General features: G+C 48.3%; 1 protein-coding gene across 6 annotated transcripts in view; it reads left to right on the plus strand.

Annotated features, from left to right (window-relative positions):
* Nucleotides 1-15,706, plus strand: part of GPD2 (glycerol-3-phosphate dehydrogenase 2) — a 49,857-nt gene extending 34,151 nt beyond the window's left edge. For 2 of the 6 annotated variants that reach the window (XM_051810159.1, XM_051810160.1), the window contains exons 9-17: nt 2,772-2,965; nt 5,163-5,297; nt 5,504-5,679; nt 6,157-6,288; nt 6,695-6,853; nt 8,623-8,735; nt 8,813-8,891; nt 9,864-9,962; nt 12,863-15,706. In XM_051810159.1, coding sequence (XP_051666119.1) covers nt 2,772-2,965; nt 5,163-5,297; nt 5,504-5,679; nt 6,157-6,288; nt 6,695-6,853; nt 8,623-8,735; nt 8,813-8,891; nt 9,864-9,962; nt 12,863-12,988 — 1,213 coding nt within the window. In that variant the 3' untranslated portion in view covers nt 12,989-15,706. Of the gene's footprint in view, nt 1-2,771; nt 2,966-5,162; nt 5,298-5,503; nt 5,680-6,156; nt 6,289-6,694; nt 6,854-8,622; nt 8,736-8,812; nt 8,962-9,152; nt 9,226-9,322; nt 9,469-9,587; nt 9,683-9,863; nt 9,963-12,862 lie in introns of those variants that run through there. The other 4 variants (XM_051810165.1, XM_051810163.1, XM_051810161.1 and 1 more) reach the window with 4 other exon arrangements.
* Nucleotides 15,707-17,090: the final 1,384 nt, after the last annotated feature.

The raw sequence follows: 17,090 nt of genomic DNA on the forward strand, positions 1-17,090 counted from the left end.
TCTGTGAATACAAGGCTTTTTCCTCTCCCTTCTGACCAATTTCAGACATTTTCAGTCTTTCTCGAGTTTTCCTCTCTGCTCTGCATTCCAGATTCCAGGTAAACTTGTCTGTTGTACCTCAGTTCTGCTCTGTGGAAAGTCACTTTTTGTTCTTTAAGTGCATTTGTGGTGCTTTGGTCAAATGCTTCTTCAGCTGGAGATCAACATGGAGCCAAGACCTTCCATGTATCTCCCAGACCATTTCCCTCGACATTTCTGTGTGTCAATGCCTTGCTTTAATGCTTCATATTACAGTTTACCATACTGAGCTTGCCCATTTTAGCAGCCTTTGAAGAGGAATCTCAGCGTGGCTGACATGGCTCATACCTCCTTCTCCCATCCATTTTGGAATCATAGGAATTCCTGCCTTAGAAAGCTGTGTTGTTTCACAGGTATCCCTGGTGTGTAGCAGGGTGACTCCACAGGCTTCCCAGAGGCCGGTATTTGGGTGTTAAGATGCTGCTTTTTGATGCAAACCACCTTATTTTGCATTTGTTTGGGTGGCTCTTCAGTTATTTAAATAAGCTGGAACAAGCCGGGCAAGGGGCAGGAAGAGAGAGCTGCCCAGGAAAGCTGGTATCAGTAATTTAGTAAATAATTGGCACATTTAGTAAATAACTGGCACATGGAAGGCTTGCATCCTCTCAGCACTTGCTGTGCCATCTAAAAACAGTTCAGTCCAGAGGTGCTGTGGGAAAACGTAGTTTGAAGTCTCTGCTTGTTTCTCTTCCTTATTTTTAACAGTTTTTATGAAATCACATAAAAAACCCCACATACTTTTAAGAAAATGTCTGTAAAGTTTCTGAATTCTGATACTGTATATTAAATCTCTGATTTCCTCTGTCTCTAAATCAACAGCTTTTTCATTTTAAAAAGTAATCATTTGTCTGAGGTGATTTACCTTTCCCAAACTGTGTTGACTTCCCCTATTAGATTGTACCTCTCCCTCTGTAGGCCTAAGCTGTCTTTAAATATCAGCTAAAAAAGGTTCTAATATACATGCTAGGTATGAAATTCTCAGCTTCTCTTCCAGCCTTGCCATATATTGCAAACTTCCCTTCAGTAATCAGTTTAGGCTTCCTCAAAATGGAATATTCATTGATTCAGCTGGAATAGGTAGTTCTCACCCAAGCACCTCTTCGCTTTCATTAGGAATTGTTTGAGCCCATTGAATGATTCCCCTCTAAAGTTCCTAATTGCCACCTAAATCTCCACCTCCTGTCCTCCTTCCACGTGCTCCCTATATCCCCCTCTACTCCCAGGAGTGGGTGCACAGCCTGGAGACCCCTGGAGACTACATGTGTTTTTATAAGGACTTGCAGCACCTGAAATGAAAGTCAGCAGCTACCCTTAAAATAAAAATGAACAAAGAAAGAGGCAGTTTAATGTTTTTCTCTATAAAAGCTGTTTACTTTTAAGTGTTTATAAAAGCCTCTTATTTTCTGAAATACAAGCAGAGCTTTTTAATAAGCCATGAGGAGGTGGCTGGGTTTGTACCTGTGAATTTTATTTTACATTATACCAGAAACCACTGATACATAAATTAAAATTTCCTGTCCAAAGAACTACAGATTTTCTTCCTTGTACTGAACGATTCCGTTCTGCACTGGCAGAACTAATGAAAAAATCTCTGAGTAGCAGCATCATTGGTGTCTCTTTTGCCTTTTTTCCTCAAAGCACAGTTCCCCGCTCAGGGCCACAGAACTGGGAGCACTCGAATCCCTCAGGAGTCTGTGGGTGTTCCTTCCTGTTGAAGTGGCAGGTGGTGACAGACTCAGGCTTAGTGTCACTGGAAGGACTCCTTAAATGTCCTCATTTCTCCTCTTTTCTCTCCTTTTTCTCTCAGTTGCCACCCCCTGCCCCTCCCACTCCACATGTATTGGGGAGGTTGGAGGGGATTTTGTATGTCTTTAATTTTGCCCTCTGTTCAGGGTGCAAAAAATTGACAGCTCGGGTTAATAAGATCTTTATTATTTCTTGTTCTGTACTTAGACACATCAAAACAGAACCAGGATTCTCTTCTTCTTTCTTCCATTTGAATAGATTAGGGATTAGGGAGAAATTCCTGGCTGTGAGGGTGGGGAGGCCCTGGCACAGGTTGCCCAGAGAAGCTGTGGCTGCCCCTGGATCCCTGGAAGTGTCCAAGGCCAGGTTGGACGGGGCTTGGAGCAACCTGGGCTGGTGGAAGGTGTCCCTGCCCATGGCAGGGGGTGGAATGAGATGAGTTTTAAGGTCCCTCCCAACCCAGCTCAGTCTGTGAACACTTGTTGTGTTTCAGCCTTCCCTCTCCCTTGTGGCATAATACAGAGGATTGCCTGTTTTGGGGATTAAAAGCAGTTGTTCAGATTTAATAAAGAGTTTCAAGTCATTGCAGGTTTAAAATTTCCAACTGTTCATATCTGAAGTTCCAACACACAAGGTTTTCCAGAGTGAATGGAGATGGGAGATGCCCAAGGCCTGATTGCTCCACCTTAAGGTTGTGATCTGCTCACTGGCTTAGGAAACCAAACTGGGGGAATTTCTGAGCCTCGCTTCCGAGGGCCTTGTTTCCCAGAACTCCTGGGACTGCTGTTTAAAGGCAGGCCTTGGCCAGAGGTGAACTCTATTATTTATTTATTAAATCATTTGGCCTAAGAACAAAGGTTCTGTTCCAGTATTTCCCTGGAGCACCAGGTGTGCAGAACCCCAGGTGCTCCTGCCCTGTGTTGACCCACGTCCCTCCTTTCTTTCAGCCCTGACAACATGGGGCTGCTGGACCCAGCCACCAGTGATGGCAGGGTGATTTTCTTCCTGCCCTGGGAGAAGATGACGATCGCAGGGACCACGGACAGTCCCACTGATGTCACCTCCCACCCCATCCCCACGGAGGAGGACATCAACTTCATCCTGAGCGAAGTGCGCAACTACCTGGGCGCCGACGTGGAAGGTAACCCTGGGAGGGCTCCTTCCCCTGGGAAGGTGCTCAGGGGTCTGGCCATCCCAGCCTGGGGAAGTACAGCAAATAATTCACCTGGAAGAAAAAGGGGTTTGGAGTTTTCCCATGCCCTTGTTTCTATTTTCATTTTTCTAGGCATTTTATTCTTAGAATTTACTTTGCGTGGTTGGTAAATATCTTACAGTGGCAGTTTTGGTGGGAAAGTAAAATGGGCCAGAAGGAGAATGTATAAAAATTCCTTGGTGGCAGTTGTTCCCTTCAGTAGCTGAAGTTGTTCCCTTCAGCACCTTTGCTGTAAGGTGCTGGCCTGCTGTGGCTCAGGGCTGGTTTGAAGGACAGGGGCTTCTTTCCTTAGAATCACAGAATCATGGAATAGTTAAGGTTGGCAAAGATCATCAAGTCCAGCCATCAACCCAGCACCACCACCATGTTCACCACTAAACCATGTCCTCAAGTGCCTCATCCACACATTTTTTGACCACTCCCAGGGGTGGTGACTGCCCTGGGCAGTCTTTCCTTTGGAGTGAGGCTTTGGTTTATCTAAATTACAGCATTTGTACCACTGTATTTCTGCTGCAGCAGCTGCATTAAAATGGAAATCACTCAGTCAGGAACATTGGAACATCCTTAGATTTAGGAAAACTTACTGTCTGGAGATGGGAAATGCTGGATTCCTTGTTTCCTGCAGTGGAGAATTGATGTCTCCATGTTGTGTGAGGTTATGAAAGAGTCTCCAGGGAAGGTCCTGTTGAGTGTCTGGAGCAGCAGTTGCTGTTGGAAGTGCGGGAGGCCAGGCAGGGAGTTGGGAATTAGAATAAGACAGAGATCAGATTAGATATTAGGAAAGAATCCTTCCCTGGCAGGGTGGGGAGGCCCTGGCACAGGTTGGGTAGAGAAGCTGTGGCTGCCCCTGGATCCCTGGAAGTGCCCAGGGCCAGGTTGGATGGGGCTTGGAGCAACCTGGGCTAGTGGAAGATGTCCCTGCCCATGGCAGGGGGTGGACTGACATGAGCTTTAAGTCCCCTCCCAGCCCAAGTCATTCCATGGTTTCACAGGTATTTCCCAGCAGTGCATCCCAGTGTTCAGTCCCTCTGACTCCAGCCCACCTGGGCACTCGGTGTTTCTCACCCCTGCAGTTACCATGTTTATAGATGGCTGGTACTGAAATAACAACTGCTCTGCCCATATCAACCCTCCACAGCCCTGCCTGTGCTGCCAGAGCCAGTGCCAGGGTTATCAACTTCCACAGGCTTGGACACCTTCCAGCTGCTTAATTACAGCATCACGCGTGCTGCTTCCTCTAGTTCCATTAGTTTATAAACGTAATATGGGATCCTAGTCCTGTGATTAACACTTCATTTTGGCAGGTTAAACACACTGGCAGAGCACCATTGATTTTGGAAATCTATTCCATGTTCTTTGGGGGATGTTTTTTACACCCTTTTAGTGATTTTTCAATTATTGTTTATTTGAAAGTTGTAATAAAAACATGTTCCAAAGACTTCGGTGTGAAGCAGATCGGTAACTGCACTTAGGGTGAAGGCTGTGGGTAAAGATGACTTGTCAAGAGGAGAACTTGGAAAAATAACCTACAAGCTAGAGAAAAAGCTTGGGAGTCCTAAAAAGAAATGTTACACTCATGGCACAAACTTTATTTTGGCTTTTAAAATGTAGTGTAAGGACTATCCTGCCAGCACAGGCAAACAGGGAGAGTCACGGTGCTGGGGTGATGTGTTGGTAGGGTTTGGGCTTGGGGCTTGGGGCTTTCATGGGCTGGTGGGTGAGTTTGACAGTTGAATCTCTCCGGGTTATCCATTCCCAGGATATCTCTGTTCTGTTGGGTTTCTCACCAGTGTGACAAACAGACCTGTCTGTCTGACTTTGCTTTGGGCTGGCAATTATTGCCAATCCTGATTGGAGCAGTGCTGGGTTTAGCCTGGAGAAAAGGAGGCTCAGGGTGACAAGGTGGGGATCAGTCACAGGTTGAACTCCATGGTCTGGGAGGTCTTTTCCAACCTCAGTGATTCTGTAATTCTGTAGCCCAGCTTATTCCCTGACTTTGGAGAGTGTCCCCCAGCTTTGCAGGTTGCTGGGCACGGTGGGGTGCAGCCCTTGGCAGTGCCCCAGAGCCCGGGAGGAGTGGGAGCTAAATCCCCCTCAGCTCTGACTGTGCCTGATCCCTGGACAGTGAGAAGAGGAGACGTGCTGGCAGCGTGGAGCGGGATCCGGCCCCTGGTGACAGACCCCAACTCCAAGGACACGCAGTCGATCTCGCGCAACCACGTGGTGACCATCAGCGACAGCGGCCTCGTCACCATCGCAGGTCCTGCCGGGGCCCCTCGTGGGGCTGGGCTGGGCTTCCAGGGGGCTCTGCTCATCGTCCCTCGGGTCCTGGAGCTAGACACTGCTCTGTGGGGCAAGCCTGATGAGAATCCTGTCATATATAATTATATATATGTATATAGTGTGTAGCAACTTCATATTCTTCTTGCTCTTCCCAAATAAAGAGGTGGACGTGTGTTCCCACAGGGGGGAAGTGGACGACCTACCGTGCCATGGCACGGGACACCATCGATGCAGCCATTCAGGAGCACAACCTGAAGGCAGGATCCAGTAAAACCATGGGGCTGAAGCTGGAGGGGGGTCAGGACTGGAGCCCCACACTCTACATTAGGCTGGTCCAAGACTACGGGCTTGAAAGCGAGGTGAGTTGTGGTTCTGGTGATGCTTGGATGTTTTGGTGTTGCAGGGGTTTGGTTTTTCCCTAAATCAAACACCAGCATAATGTGGGCAAAGGTCTGGTGAGCCTGATCAGAGCTTATTGTCGGCTGGGGCAAAGATGAAATAAATTCTGGTAGTTGTTCTTCATCTTTCCTTTTTCTTTCCTTCCAGTCTTGACTGTTTCCTGCTCTAAAATGTTGGGGTCTGTCTCCCTTGGAGCCCCCAAAGCTGTACATCAGCCGTGATCTCAGCATGGCAGAAGAGCTGGGCTGTCCTCAGACCCAGTGATACAGACAGGGGGGGCAGTGCTGGTCCAGCCCACCCACAACAGACTTTCCTCCCACACAGTCACAATCTAACACCCTCTGTAGCCTGTTTGTTATTGCTGATGAGGGAGTGGACAAGGAACACTGCATATTTCATGCTTTCAGAGTATACTGGGTTTGTTTTCCTCTCCACAGGTGGCTCAGCACTTGGCTTCCACCTACGGGGACAAGGCTTTTGAGGTGGCCAAAATAGCCCAAGTCACAGGGAAGAGGTGGCCAATTGTTGGGAAACGTCTCGTGTCTGAATTCCCCTACATCGAAGCTGAGGTATGTGGGAAAACTGCCTCATGTTCTTTGGGTCTGTTCTTGGCATGAGCATGTTCTAGAGCAGGTCGTGGCTCTGTGAAACATCTCCTTGAGCCCTTTCCTTTGGGAAGGTCTAGATTTTTTTCTGATCCTGTTTTTCCTCTTGCCTGTAGCTCGCTTTATTTTTATGTGTTTATATATACACATACTAATATAAATAATTAACTGCTTATATAATGTCATTTTTTAATTTCGTATATAAAAAAATTTATCCCGGGTGAGTTTTATAAAACGTCCCAAGGAAAAGGGAACTTTCCAAGCCCTTCTCTTGGCTGGGTGGGTGCTGGTTTGCCACAGCTCCTGTGGCGTGGCCAGCCCAGCAGTGTGCTCTGGGATGCAATTGCCATGCCCGTCTGACCTGCTGCAGGTGGTGTATGGAGTGAAGGAGTACGCCCGCACCGCCGTGGACATCATCTCCCGCCGCACCCGCCTCGCCTTCCTCAACGTGCAGGCGGCTGAGGAGGCCCTGCCCAGGATCGTGGACATCATGGGCAAAGAACTCAACTGGAGCGAGCAGAAGAAGAAGGTACAAAGGGCCTTTTTCAGCTGGAGCTGCTTTGTTTTGCTTAAGGAGTTTCCATGTTAACGATCCAAGTCGGTTGAATAGAAAACTACAAGCGATGTTTTATTCCTGAGAGAATGAGTCACTTGGTGCATTTCGTTATAAGGAGTTTATCAAATAGCTGTGAAATGAGTTGGGATTGGCCGGGGGTGGAGGGGAAAGGGAAGATCTGTATCCTGTTGTTCCCCAGCTTTAAAAATGAAAGCAGACTTGGCATTACTGTCCTATTCCTATCAGTTATTTTGTTTACTGACACTTTTCAGCTGATCTGCCTCAGCAAAGGAGGATCTTGTAGTCTGTGTCACTGCTTTTTGTCCACTCTGTCTTTTGAGGAGTGATGTCTGTGGTGTTGAGGACAGACTTGGCTATCCCACTGACAGGAATCCTGCCCCTTCAGAGCTACCACATCAGGAAGCTACCAAACAGCACTTGTTGCTGTTGTTGTAAACAAAGAAGTGCCCAGAATAGTGGAGGCCGCACTTGTAATATTGTCCTGAGTGTGGTGGAGCAACAACAGGAAAGGAGGGACAGGGCCCTGGGACCTCTTTCACTGGGAAGCAAACAGAGCCTGTGAATGCTCAGCTGGCACTTCCACTCCAGAGTTTCCCTTGGAGTGTTCATGGAACCTTTTAACCAGTGAGAAGTTGGATTAACATTCTGAAGGGGCTCATTTGAGCCAGAGGACCTGCTGTGATCCTAGAGCCTGCCTGCAGGAATGCCTGAGGAAAGGGATCCCATCCTGTCCCAGGTGTGAGGGTGCTGCTTGGTGCTGTGTATCACAGCCAGAGGAGTTCAGCTGTGTTAGAGGTGCCTCACCCTCACCCTGTGACATTTGCTCATAGAATCCTTTTCCAGGTTGAACAAAGCTACACCACTTCTTCCCTAAAACTAGCTTAGCAAATGGGAAGCTGTCAAGGCAGGGAATTTGGAATGAGCACATGGTTAGGGTTGCATGGACAGCCCCAGTGCCAGCACCTTTGGTGGGGAGTTGGGCACCATTCCCACCCTCACCTGCAGGAAGAAAAGTGGGCAAGTCCTGCACTCACCTGTAGGAATTCCAAAGCTTTCCATGGCTCGTGGGAGCTCAGGAATGCCACTGAGGCATCTCTGCATCACCTGGGTGTCCACTGGGCTTTGTTCTCAAAAAAGACCCTTTGCTGTAGAGAGAACTCAATTCTGTGGTGCTTTATGTATGTCAGGGGTTTATCACTCATTAAAACCTGTCCAGGGAAGACCTTGCACTGAACTTTCAGGTAATAAAGTCATTTTACTACCATCAGGAAAACTAGTTTAAACCATAAAGAACCTGCCTGGTGTTGAGCCTCCTGACTTTCTTGCTGGTTTTGGACAGTTGGGTGAAACATCACACTGAGGTATCAGCTGGAAGTGAAATGGTGTGTTGTAGGGCTGACCCAAAAGGGCCGTGTTCTCCTGTGATGGGCATGCTCCCCATCTGTGACTGAAGGTGTGGGATGGTCCTGAAAGCATTTACACAGAAATTAGAAGTCTTACTGGAGTTGATACCTCTTTCCAAGACTAAAAAGTGCCCAAGTTTAACTTTTAAAATACTTTTCAGCTGCCATCTGCTTAATTTTGGCAGCTTAGATAACTCCTGGTTAAATGGAAGAATCTAATAATAAAATATAAGAAATAAATAAGAAATACTACATGAAAAATACTTGTGTAAGAACTTGCTATTCCTCAGATACACAGGTTTTCTGTTTTTGTTGTAGGAAGAGCTTGAGACTGCAAGAAAATTTCTCTATTATGAAATGGGCTACAAAGTAAAAACAGACCAATTAACAGACAGCTCTGAAATCAGCCTAGTGCCTTCAGATATTGAGAGGTGAGTGAAGCAGCAGAGTTAATGAGCCCCTGTCCCTCTCCTGGTGCAGTCCCCCACGGATAACCCTTCTCCCGCAGGTACAAGAAGCGGTTCCACATGTTTGACAAGGACAAGAAGGGCTTTATCACCATCCTGGACGTGCAGCGTGTGCTGGAGGTGAGGATCCCTCGGTCTCCTTTGGGAGCAGCCCCTGTGGCTCTCGGGGTGCTGTGCTGGTGCTGTGCTGGTGCTGAGCAGTGCTGTGCTGTGCTGAGCAGTGCTGTGCTGAGCAGTGCTGTGCTGAGCAGTGCTGAGCAGTGCTGTGCTGTGCTGAGCTGTGCTGAGCAGTGCTGTGCTGTGCTGAGCAGTGCTGAGCTGTGCTGAGCTGTGCTGAGCAGTGCTGAGCAGTGCTGTGCTGTGCTGAGCTGTGCTGAGCAGTGCTGTGCTGTGCTGAGCAGTGCTGTGCTGTGCTGAGCTGTGCTGTGCTGTGCTGAGCAGTGCTGAGCAGTGCTGTGCTGAACAGTGCAGTACTGAGCAGTGCAGTGCTGAGCAGTGCTGTGCTGTGCTGAGCAGTGCTGAGCTGTGCTGAGCAGTGCTGTGCTGAGTAGTGCTGTGCTGTGCTGAGCAGTGCTGTGCTGTGCTGAGCAGTGCTGTGCTGAGCAGTGCTGTGCTGAGCAGTGCTGTGCTGAGCAGTGCTGTGCTGTGCTGTGCTGTGCTGAGCAGTGCTGTGCTGTGCTGAGCAGTGCTGTGCTGTGCTGTGCTGTGCTGAGCAGTGGTGTGCTGAGCAGTGCTGTGCTGAGCAGTGCTGTGCTGTGCTGTGCTGAGCAGTGCTGTGCTGTGCTGAGCAGTGCTGTGCTGTGCTGAGCTGAGCAGTGCTGTGCTGTGCTGAGCAGTGCTGTGCTGTGCTGAGCAGTGCTGTGCTGTGCTGAGCTGAGCAGTGCTGTGCTGAGCAGTGCTGTGCTGTGCTGTGCTGAGCAGTGCTGTGCTGAGCAGTGCTGTGCTGTGCTGTGCTGAGCAGTGGTGTGCTGAGCTGGGCTGAGCAGTGCTGTGCTGAGCAGTGCTGTGCTGTGCTGAGCAGTGCTGTGCTGTGCTGAGCAGTGCTGTGCTGAGCAGTGCAGTGCTGAACAGTGCTGTGCTTGCCTTGTGCAGAGCATCAGCGTGCAGATCGCCGAGAACACCCTGCACGAGATCCTCAACGAGGTGGACCTCAACAAGAACGGGCAGGTGGAGCTCAACGAGTTCCTGCAGGTGGGTGGTTCCTCTCGTTCCAGGAGAAGCTGTTTCTTTAGTGAGCAAAGCCACAGGTAGGGAATTTTTTCCCCTTGTCTTAGGGCTGGCATGGAGACCAGGTGAGTGTGACCTGTGACAAGGGACACACAGAGCCATCCTTGAGCAGCTTGGGCAACGATATTTTTCCACTGAGACCCAAGAACAGGTCCAGTTTACAGATTATGCCCCCGTACAGTCCTGAGTTTGGCATTTTTAGTACAGAAATGCTGTTTAAATATGTAAAAAATAATACAGTTGTCCACTGGAAGTTGCATGGCAGAACTGTGCACACTGACATTATCTTGGGCTGTTAAAGGATTAGTAGTTTCTAAATTACTGGTAATTATAGAGATGAATAAACCGAATAATAAGAAACTAAATATTAATAATATATAATAATAAACTATAAATAAAAAATGAATTCATAAACTAAATAACTGAATATTATATTGTAAATATATTATAAGGGCCATCCAGGCCCAATAACCCATTTTAACTCCTGGATTGGCTGAATTATCCCAGTTTCTTTGAAAGAAATGACAGGCATCTGCCTTTTGTGGGGCTTTCAAATAAAACCAAGGGTGCTCCCTTTGCATATGCAGTTTGCCAGCTGGGTTTGTTCTGAGGAGTGTTTTTTGGGGTGGTATTTCAGAGCCTGCCATGTCTCCCCTGCCCCGTGGCAATGATGAATGTGGAACAGGAGAGAAATTAATGCTGGGGATTTTGGTCAATGTCAGCCCTTTCTTCACTGTGTCAAGTTAAACAAACAAGATCAAGGCGAAGGAAATGGTAATTGTCTCTCTGGAGATGAGCTGGGGATAAGAGCAGCATTGTTGAATCTAAATGCAGAAAATTTTCACAGGTTGTGTCCAGCATTAGCAAAAAGGAGTATTTATTTGCCTAAAATGCAGCGATTGAGCTGGGGAGCTGCAGTGAACTCGAGAGAAGGGGAAAAAGCAAACCAAACAAACCAGGAGGGAGGGAGAACCAATGGCTTTGGCAGTTTGCGGTGACATATTGAAATGGAAGAGAAAATCCCAGCTGGTTCTGGCTGTTGGAAAGGGTCACCCTCATACCTCCCTTGGCATGTGGAGACCTTCAGCTGGGGGAGCCCAGCCCTTACTGCAAGAGCTGCGTTAGCTGGAGTTTGGGTAGTCTGGGGAACATCGTGGTTAAGAAGCTGCAACAACCAGTAATTGTGTGTTCTGTGGGTTTTGGGAGGGTTGCGGGGTTTTTGCTTTGCTGGGCTGACCAGTCCCCCTGGGGGCTGGGGGCCCTGTGTCATCTCTGTACAATATAAAGGCCAGGCACTGCCCTGGGGTGGTTTCACAATTGTCTTTGCAAACCTGTGTCGCTCTGTGGCTCCTGCACATCTCGCAGCCCAGTGCTAAGTGGGAAGAGTGGCACTGAAATGAACAGGGGGTTGCCATGGAAGGAGCAAAATACATTAAATGTTTGTTTAATTTTTTAATGGATCTGTTAAGTCAGTGCCCAATGCTTGGGTGTTTGCTTTCTGAAAACTTCCAAGTAATTGCGTTTCAGCGCCGAGCGGTTGTGCAAGCCCTGGGCAAATATTTGTGGAGGTTTATGTTAGAATATAGAACAGGTTGTACCTGGGGGCTGCCTGGCTCTCCAGGTGGGAGCACAGTGCTGAGGGAACCCAAATAATGGCCTGGTGAGAACCGGGCCTGGCAGCCCCCGGTGCCCACACATGTCCATGGAGTGATGCTCAGCAGAGAGGGGGACCTTGGGGTTGGGATGTAAAGGCAACCCCCCTCACAGGCACGAATTTCTCCCCAATATCCCATCTAACCCTGCTCTCTGGCAGTGGGAAGCCATTCCCTCTTGTCCTGGCACTCCAGGACTTGTCCAAAGTCCCTTTCCAACTCAACCTTGGCAGGGCTGACACCACATTTGCACAGGTCCCACTGCAGGTGCAATGAATAGATTTTCTTATGGAAGGGAAGGAATCTGAAGGATTCCTACACTCCATGGAAGTAAGAAATTGCATTTTGCAAGTGCCAATTTCTTCCCCAGCACTCTGTGCTGAGCTGTCTGCAGGTAATTTCAGATCTAATGCTCACTTTATCCATGGGATAAAAAAGAATTAACTAAAATCTTAGCACTAGTGTGTGCTCATTGAGAGAGAGCCGAGCCCAGCTCCCAGGACTTAAAGGCAAATTAGTTTTAAAAGTCTATAAAGGAGTTTGGATTTGAAGGAATTGTGGAAGTCAAGTACAGTGTCTCTGCAGAGAAAGGCTTGTGAGTGAAAAAGGGCTTGGTCTGGGGTCAGTTGTGGATCAGGAATCATGGAATCCCAGGATGGTTTGGGTTGGGAGGAACCTTCCACCAGCCCAGGTTGCTCCAAGCCCTGTCCAACCTGGCCTTGGACACTTCCAGGGATGCAGGGGCAGCCACAGCTTCTCTGGGCAACCTGTGCCAGGGCCTGCCCACCCTCACAGTCAAGAATTTCTTCCTAAATGGAAAAAAATCTGAATGGTGCTCTTGTTTGAGCTGCATCTCACAGATATTACAAACAACCCTGTGGGAGGGGTGGTTATCCCACATTCTGAAATGTCATGGCAAAAAATCCCAGTGATGGTGGTTGTCTGCACTGGGACTTCCAAGTGGATCATATTTGGTACTTCCACTCTTCCTGCCACCTGTGCCTGCCCAAAGCCTTCTCTGATGTTTCTGGGAAGTGTAAACGAGCCTTGAGGGGAGGCTTTGAAGCCGCAGTGTTGGTTTGTCCCTGGAGAAGTCGGGTCTGTAGGTTCATGAAGGGGTGGTGAGGGCTCTGGGCTCCCAAAGACCTGTGCCCTGTGCCCCGTGGCTGCCCTGAGCAGGGGGCTGACAGGCTGCTGTCCCTGTGTCCCCAGCTGATGAGTGCCATCCAGAAGGGCCACGTGTCGGGGAGCAGGCTGGCCGTGCTGATGAAGAGCGCCGAGGAGAACCTGCGGCGCCGCGCCGCCATCCCGGTGGACCGGAGCGGGGGCGGTGTGTGAGCCCCCCACCCCCATGGCTGCCCGAGGCTGCTGAGAACATTCCAGAGCTTCTGCCCTCCCCGCTGGCCCCGGTGCCCAGAGCTCTTCCCCAATACATTGGTGCATTCGTCCTCCTCATTAATGGTTTTCTTACTCCTCCGGTACGTGGCCTTCGGGTTGGGGGTTCTGCAGTCCCAGGGGTTTCTTAGCAAGAGTTCAGGAACACAGGCTGGGAGGGTTTGGGGGCACACACAAGCACCTACTGCCTTGGTCATTAACTTTGCACTTTTATCTTTAAAGCAAAGGGTGCTCAAAGCGAATCCTGCCATTAAACGTGTTGAATTCTTCAAATACAGACCTGATATCTCCAAGCTGCTGCTGTGTCCTCAGCAAAAAGCAAGAGAAGGAGGGCTGGTGTTCTGGATTGGAGATATGATCCCAAAAGGAACGAATCTGACCTTTCCTGGGGTGGTGGTGATGGTGGAGAGCTGTCCTGAGCCTTCCAGGAGGCTGGGTTTGCTCTGTTATTCCAGTGGTGCCAGTACTTGGCCACACAAAAATAGCAGCTGGAAAACAAGGCATCTTGATGAATCACCCCCAGGCAATAATTTGGCTAAAAGCTGAGGACAGCTTCCCTTTCTCCCATATTAACACAAATAACTGCCTTTAATAAATGGGCACTGTCTGGCAGGTTGTGCTTTGAGCTGTGAAATAAAGGTAAAAGGTGCTTTATGCTAAAAAGTGCTTTGAGTTTTTTGGACAAACCCTGCTGACATGTAGGATAGGGCAGGTTTTGGTAGCACAACAGTCTTAATTAAAAAATGCTCAAACACAGAGTGAAAAAAAACAAAGTCTGTCTTGCATTCCACTAACTTTTCTAGAAAAAAGGGCTATTTTTCAGCACATTAATGGAAAGACCAAAACAAGAAGCTGTTTCCAGCACTGCTGTACCTGTGTCTTGCCTTCCTGCTGCTGGGTTTGGTCGAGATCAGGTGGGAGATTTCTGCCTGATGTAGAACAAGGCAGGGAAAACCTGGTTTATTGCTGGATTTGGCATCTGTTTTATTCCTTGAGTAGAAATAGCAATTTCCACCTCAAACCAAGCTTCACTTCCCAGGTGTCAGAATTTCTGATCAGTAAAATCTAATGTATTTGACTGGTGTCACCACATTCACTGATGGAAAATAACAGGACAGGAGTGAACAGCAAAGATTACTTGGATATTTTTATAGAGAAAATGATTCCAGACACAAATGGAGATGCTGAGGAGTGTGGGATGTAGCACAGTGAGTACAAATGTTTTATTTTGCTGGAGAAGCAGAGTCCTTTAAAAAATTAAAATTCAGGTGCTGAAAAATAGTAGATACAAAAAAAAAAAAAAAGCCAGGGCAAGGCTCATCTAAAATGAGTTTTGAAAATGGTTTTTGCATGTTAAATTCATTTTTTGATGCAGATATTTTTCAGGTTGTGGCTTTGTGCTGTGAGCAGGGACTGAGGGAGGAGTTGGCACATCTGACACCACAAGGTTGTTTTAATGAACAAAGGGGTTTGTTCCTGTGGTCCTGTAAACTTTTCCTTTTGAACTGTGTTCCGGAATATTCAGGTGAAAGATTGAATGTTTGACTCAGCTTTGTATTTCCAAACCCACAGTAACAGATTTCACATATCCTGCAGAACTGAGGGAAGTGAATGTATAACACACAGGTAATTTTGGCTCAATGAGCAAGGGAAGGGGGTTGGGATTCTACAATTACCAATAATTTAAGGGGGGGGGAAAAAAAGTAAAAGTCATGGGACCTTTTCCAGGCCACGTTAAAAAAAAATATTTCCAATATTGAACAGCTTTTACATGGTTTAAAGAGGAATTCTCTTCCACTCCTCTCTAACTGGCTTTGTTAAATTAATAACCCCGGTTTACCTGGAAAGCAGGATTTTTCTGTGTTGTACCCAAAGTATGTTTCTCTTGTTTTGCTAATCTTGCATTTGGAATGTGACTTCGGGATTCTTTTGTTTTGCTAATCTTGCATCTGGAATGTGACTTTGGGATTCTCCTGGCTATGTGTCCTTGGACATGGATTTGCTTTGCGTCTCAGGCACTTTATGTCACGCTCCTGCTCCCCTGTACAGCCCTGGAATGACAGGGACAACTGCATGTGTTCCTTCAACAGCTGAATCTGTACATGAAGAAATCCAAAGTATTTATTTGTCCCCTCACTCTGTCTGCAGGAATGTTGGCTGTGTTGTTTAAGGTTTTTTTGATGTGAATGTACTGTGGGAAGAGTTGTACAATGTCACCGTCTTGCTGTGCTGATCTGGGGTGGAAAAGCAGGAATGGGATTTCTTTTTTCTCCTTTTTTTTGGGGGGGGGGGTGAGATGAGACTTGGGTTTCTGGATTTGCTGGGATTGTTTTGTGTTTTAAATAAACTGCACACCTGGGGGGATCCATGCAGTGTGTGTCCATGTGTATAAATACATGTACAGACACTCACTGCAGGTTTACACGTGGCACTTACGTCTGTTGTCAGGTTCCTGTTGCAGCCTGGGCTGTTCAATGCTGTGTTTGAGGCTGGGTTGTTATTTTTATGACTGTCTTGGTGTTTTCCTGCCATTATTTATTACCTTTGATATCTGGAATGAGCCGCATGCGTTTATTGAGCAATAAGAGGATGTATTTAATGTGCCTTGTTTTTAACTGAGTAAGGACTGAGAGCATGAATCAATAAAACTGGTTAAAAACGCTCCTTTCACTGGCAGTTTGTCACGGCAGGTGAAAAAATAACTTGGATTCGCCTTGCAAAAGTTCCTTTGGGAAGGAAGGATGTTGGGATAGATGTGTCTGGGTAAACAGAACCTTTTTTTCGTGCTTTCCCACCTTAGCTCGGAATTTGGCACTCAGTAGTTCCGAAGTGAAAATGAGGAGTTAATGCAGCACTTGGCATTCCTGGGAGGTGACAGGGTGAGGAATCCTGCACTGCCCTCTCAGGCTGGAATTGCAGCAGCCACCTGGATTTGGGGGGGGGGGCTGGAAATGCCAACCGCGAGCAGTCCTGCACACTGATGAGTTTGATCCTGACTAAAATCAATAGAAGCGAACAGGAGCGATTTCCTAATCCATTTGGATCATGTTACATGTCAGGTTTCCCGGGGTTGCCGTGTGTTGATGAATGTTCCGACAGAACAAATCCATTTTCCCTGTCAGTAAATCAGCAGCGCCGTTATCAGGGCAAGCACAATCTTTATAATCTCCAGATTATTTCGTAGGGTTTAATTTACACTTGTAATGGGGATATTCCACAAGTGCTGCAGAGCTGTGCTGGTGCAGGGGTTGTGTGTGTGCAGCTGGAGCAGCTCCCTCCGTGTGGGGATGAACCGGGCCGGGGTGGAACTACAGAGATTACGGATTTTCTCTAGTCCGTGGTGTGTAAATCATATGGCACAAAATGTTTTGCTGTGACCAGCTTTGTCCCAAATATTTGGCAGCACTAGAATTGCCTTGGGTCACGCTCCTGACCTTGCTGCTGGAAGGAAGAGGAGTTTTGGGGCTGGTCCCTTCCTCCGGCGTCTCCATGGCACGGTCAGAAATTCAGATTTATTGCACCTTGTGCAGCTGGTGCTCCACGGGCTGGTTAAAATATGATGGGGAATATCATAGCAGCATTAATATTTCAGCGTTGTGCCCGAGCTGGGTGTTTCCTGTGTCGGGTGGGAACTGATTGCATCCGCTGGAGAGAAATCCATCCCTGGGGCCGCGGCTGTGCAGCTCCCACGGGCTCGGTGCTGCTCCCACGGGCTCGGTGCTGCTCCCACGGGCTTGGTGCAGCTCCCACGGGCTCGGTGCAGCTCCCACGGGCTCGGTGCAGCTCCCACGGGCTCGGTGCTGCTCCCACGGGCTCGGTGCCCCCCGAGGAAGAAGGGGGGGCTCATATTCATGGCTCAGGGGGTGAGCCCTGGTCTCCCTGTCCCAGCAGTGCCCAGTTTTCCTGTCCATGCCGCGGGAGCTGGCGGTGTGGCAGGAGGGCTCGGTGCCCTGGGCTCTGGGGCAGCTCCCCTCGGCTCGGTGTGCCAAGGAAGGCACGGATGGAATTCTGCTCCCTGAGCTCGCTCCGTGTGTTCGCCACAGCC

This window comes from Manacus candei, unplaced genomic scaffold (genome assembly GCF_025592945.1).
Source record: "Manacus candei isolate 608988 ecotype Guabito, Panama unplaced genomic scaffold, ASM2559294v1 h1tg000077l, whole genome shotgun sequence".
Taxonomy (NCBI): Eukaryota; Metazoa; Chordata; class Aves; order Passeriformes; family Pipridae; genus Manacus; species Manacus candei.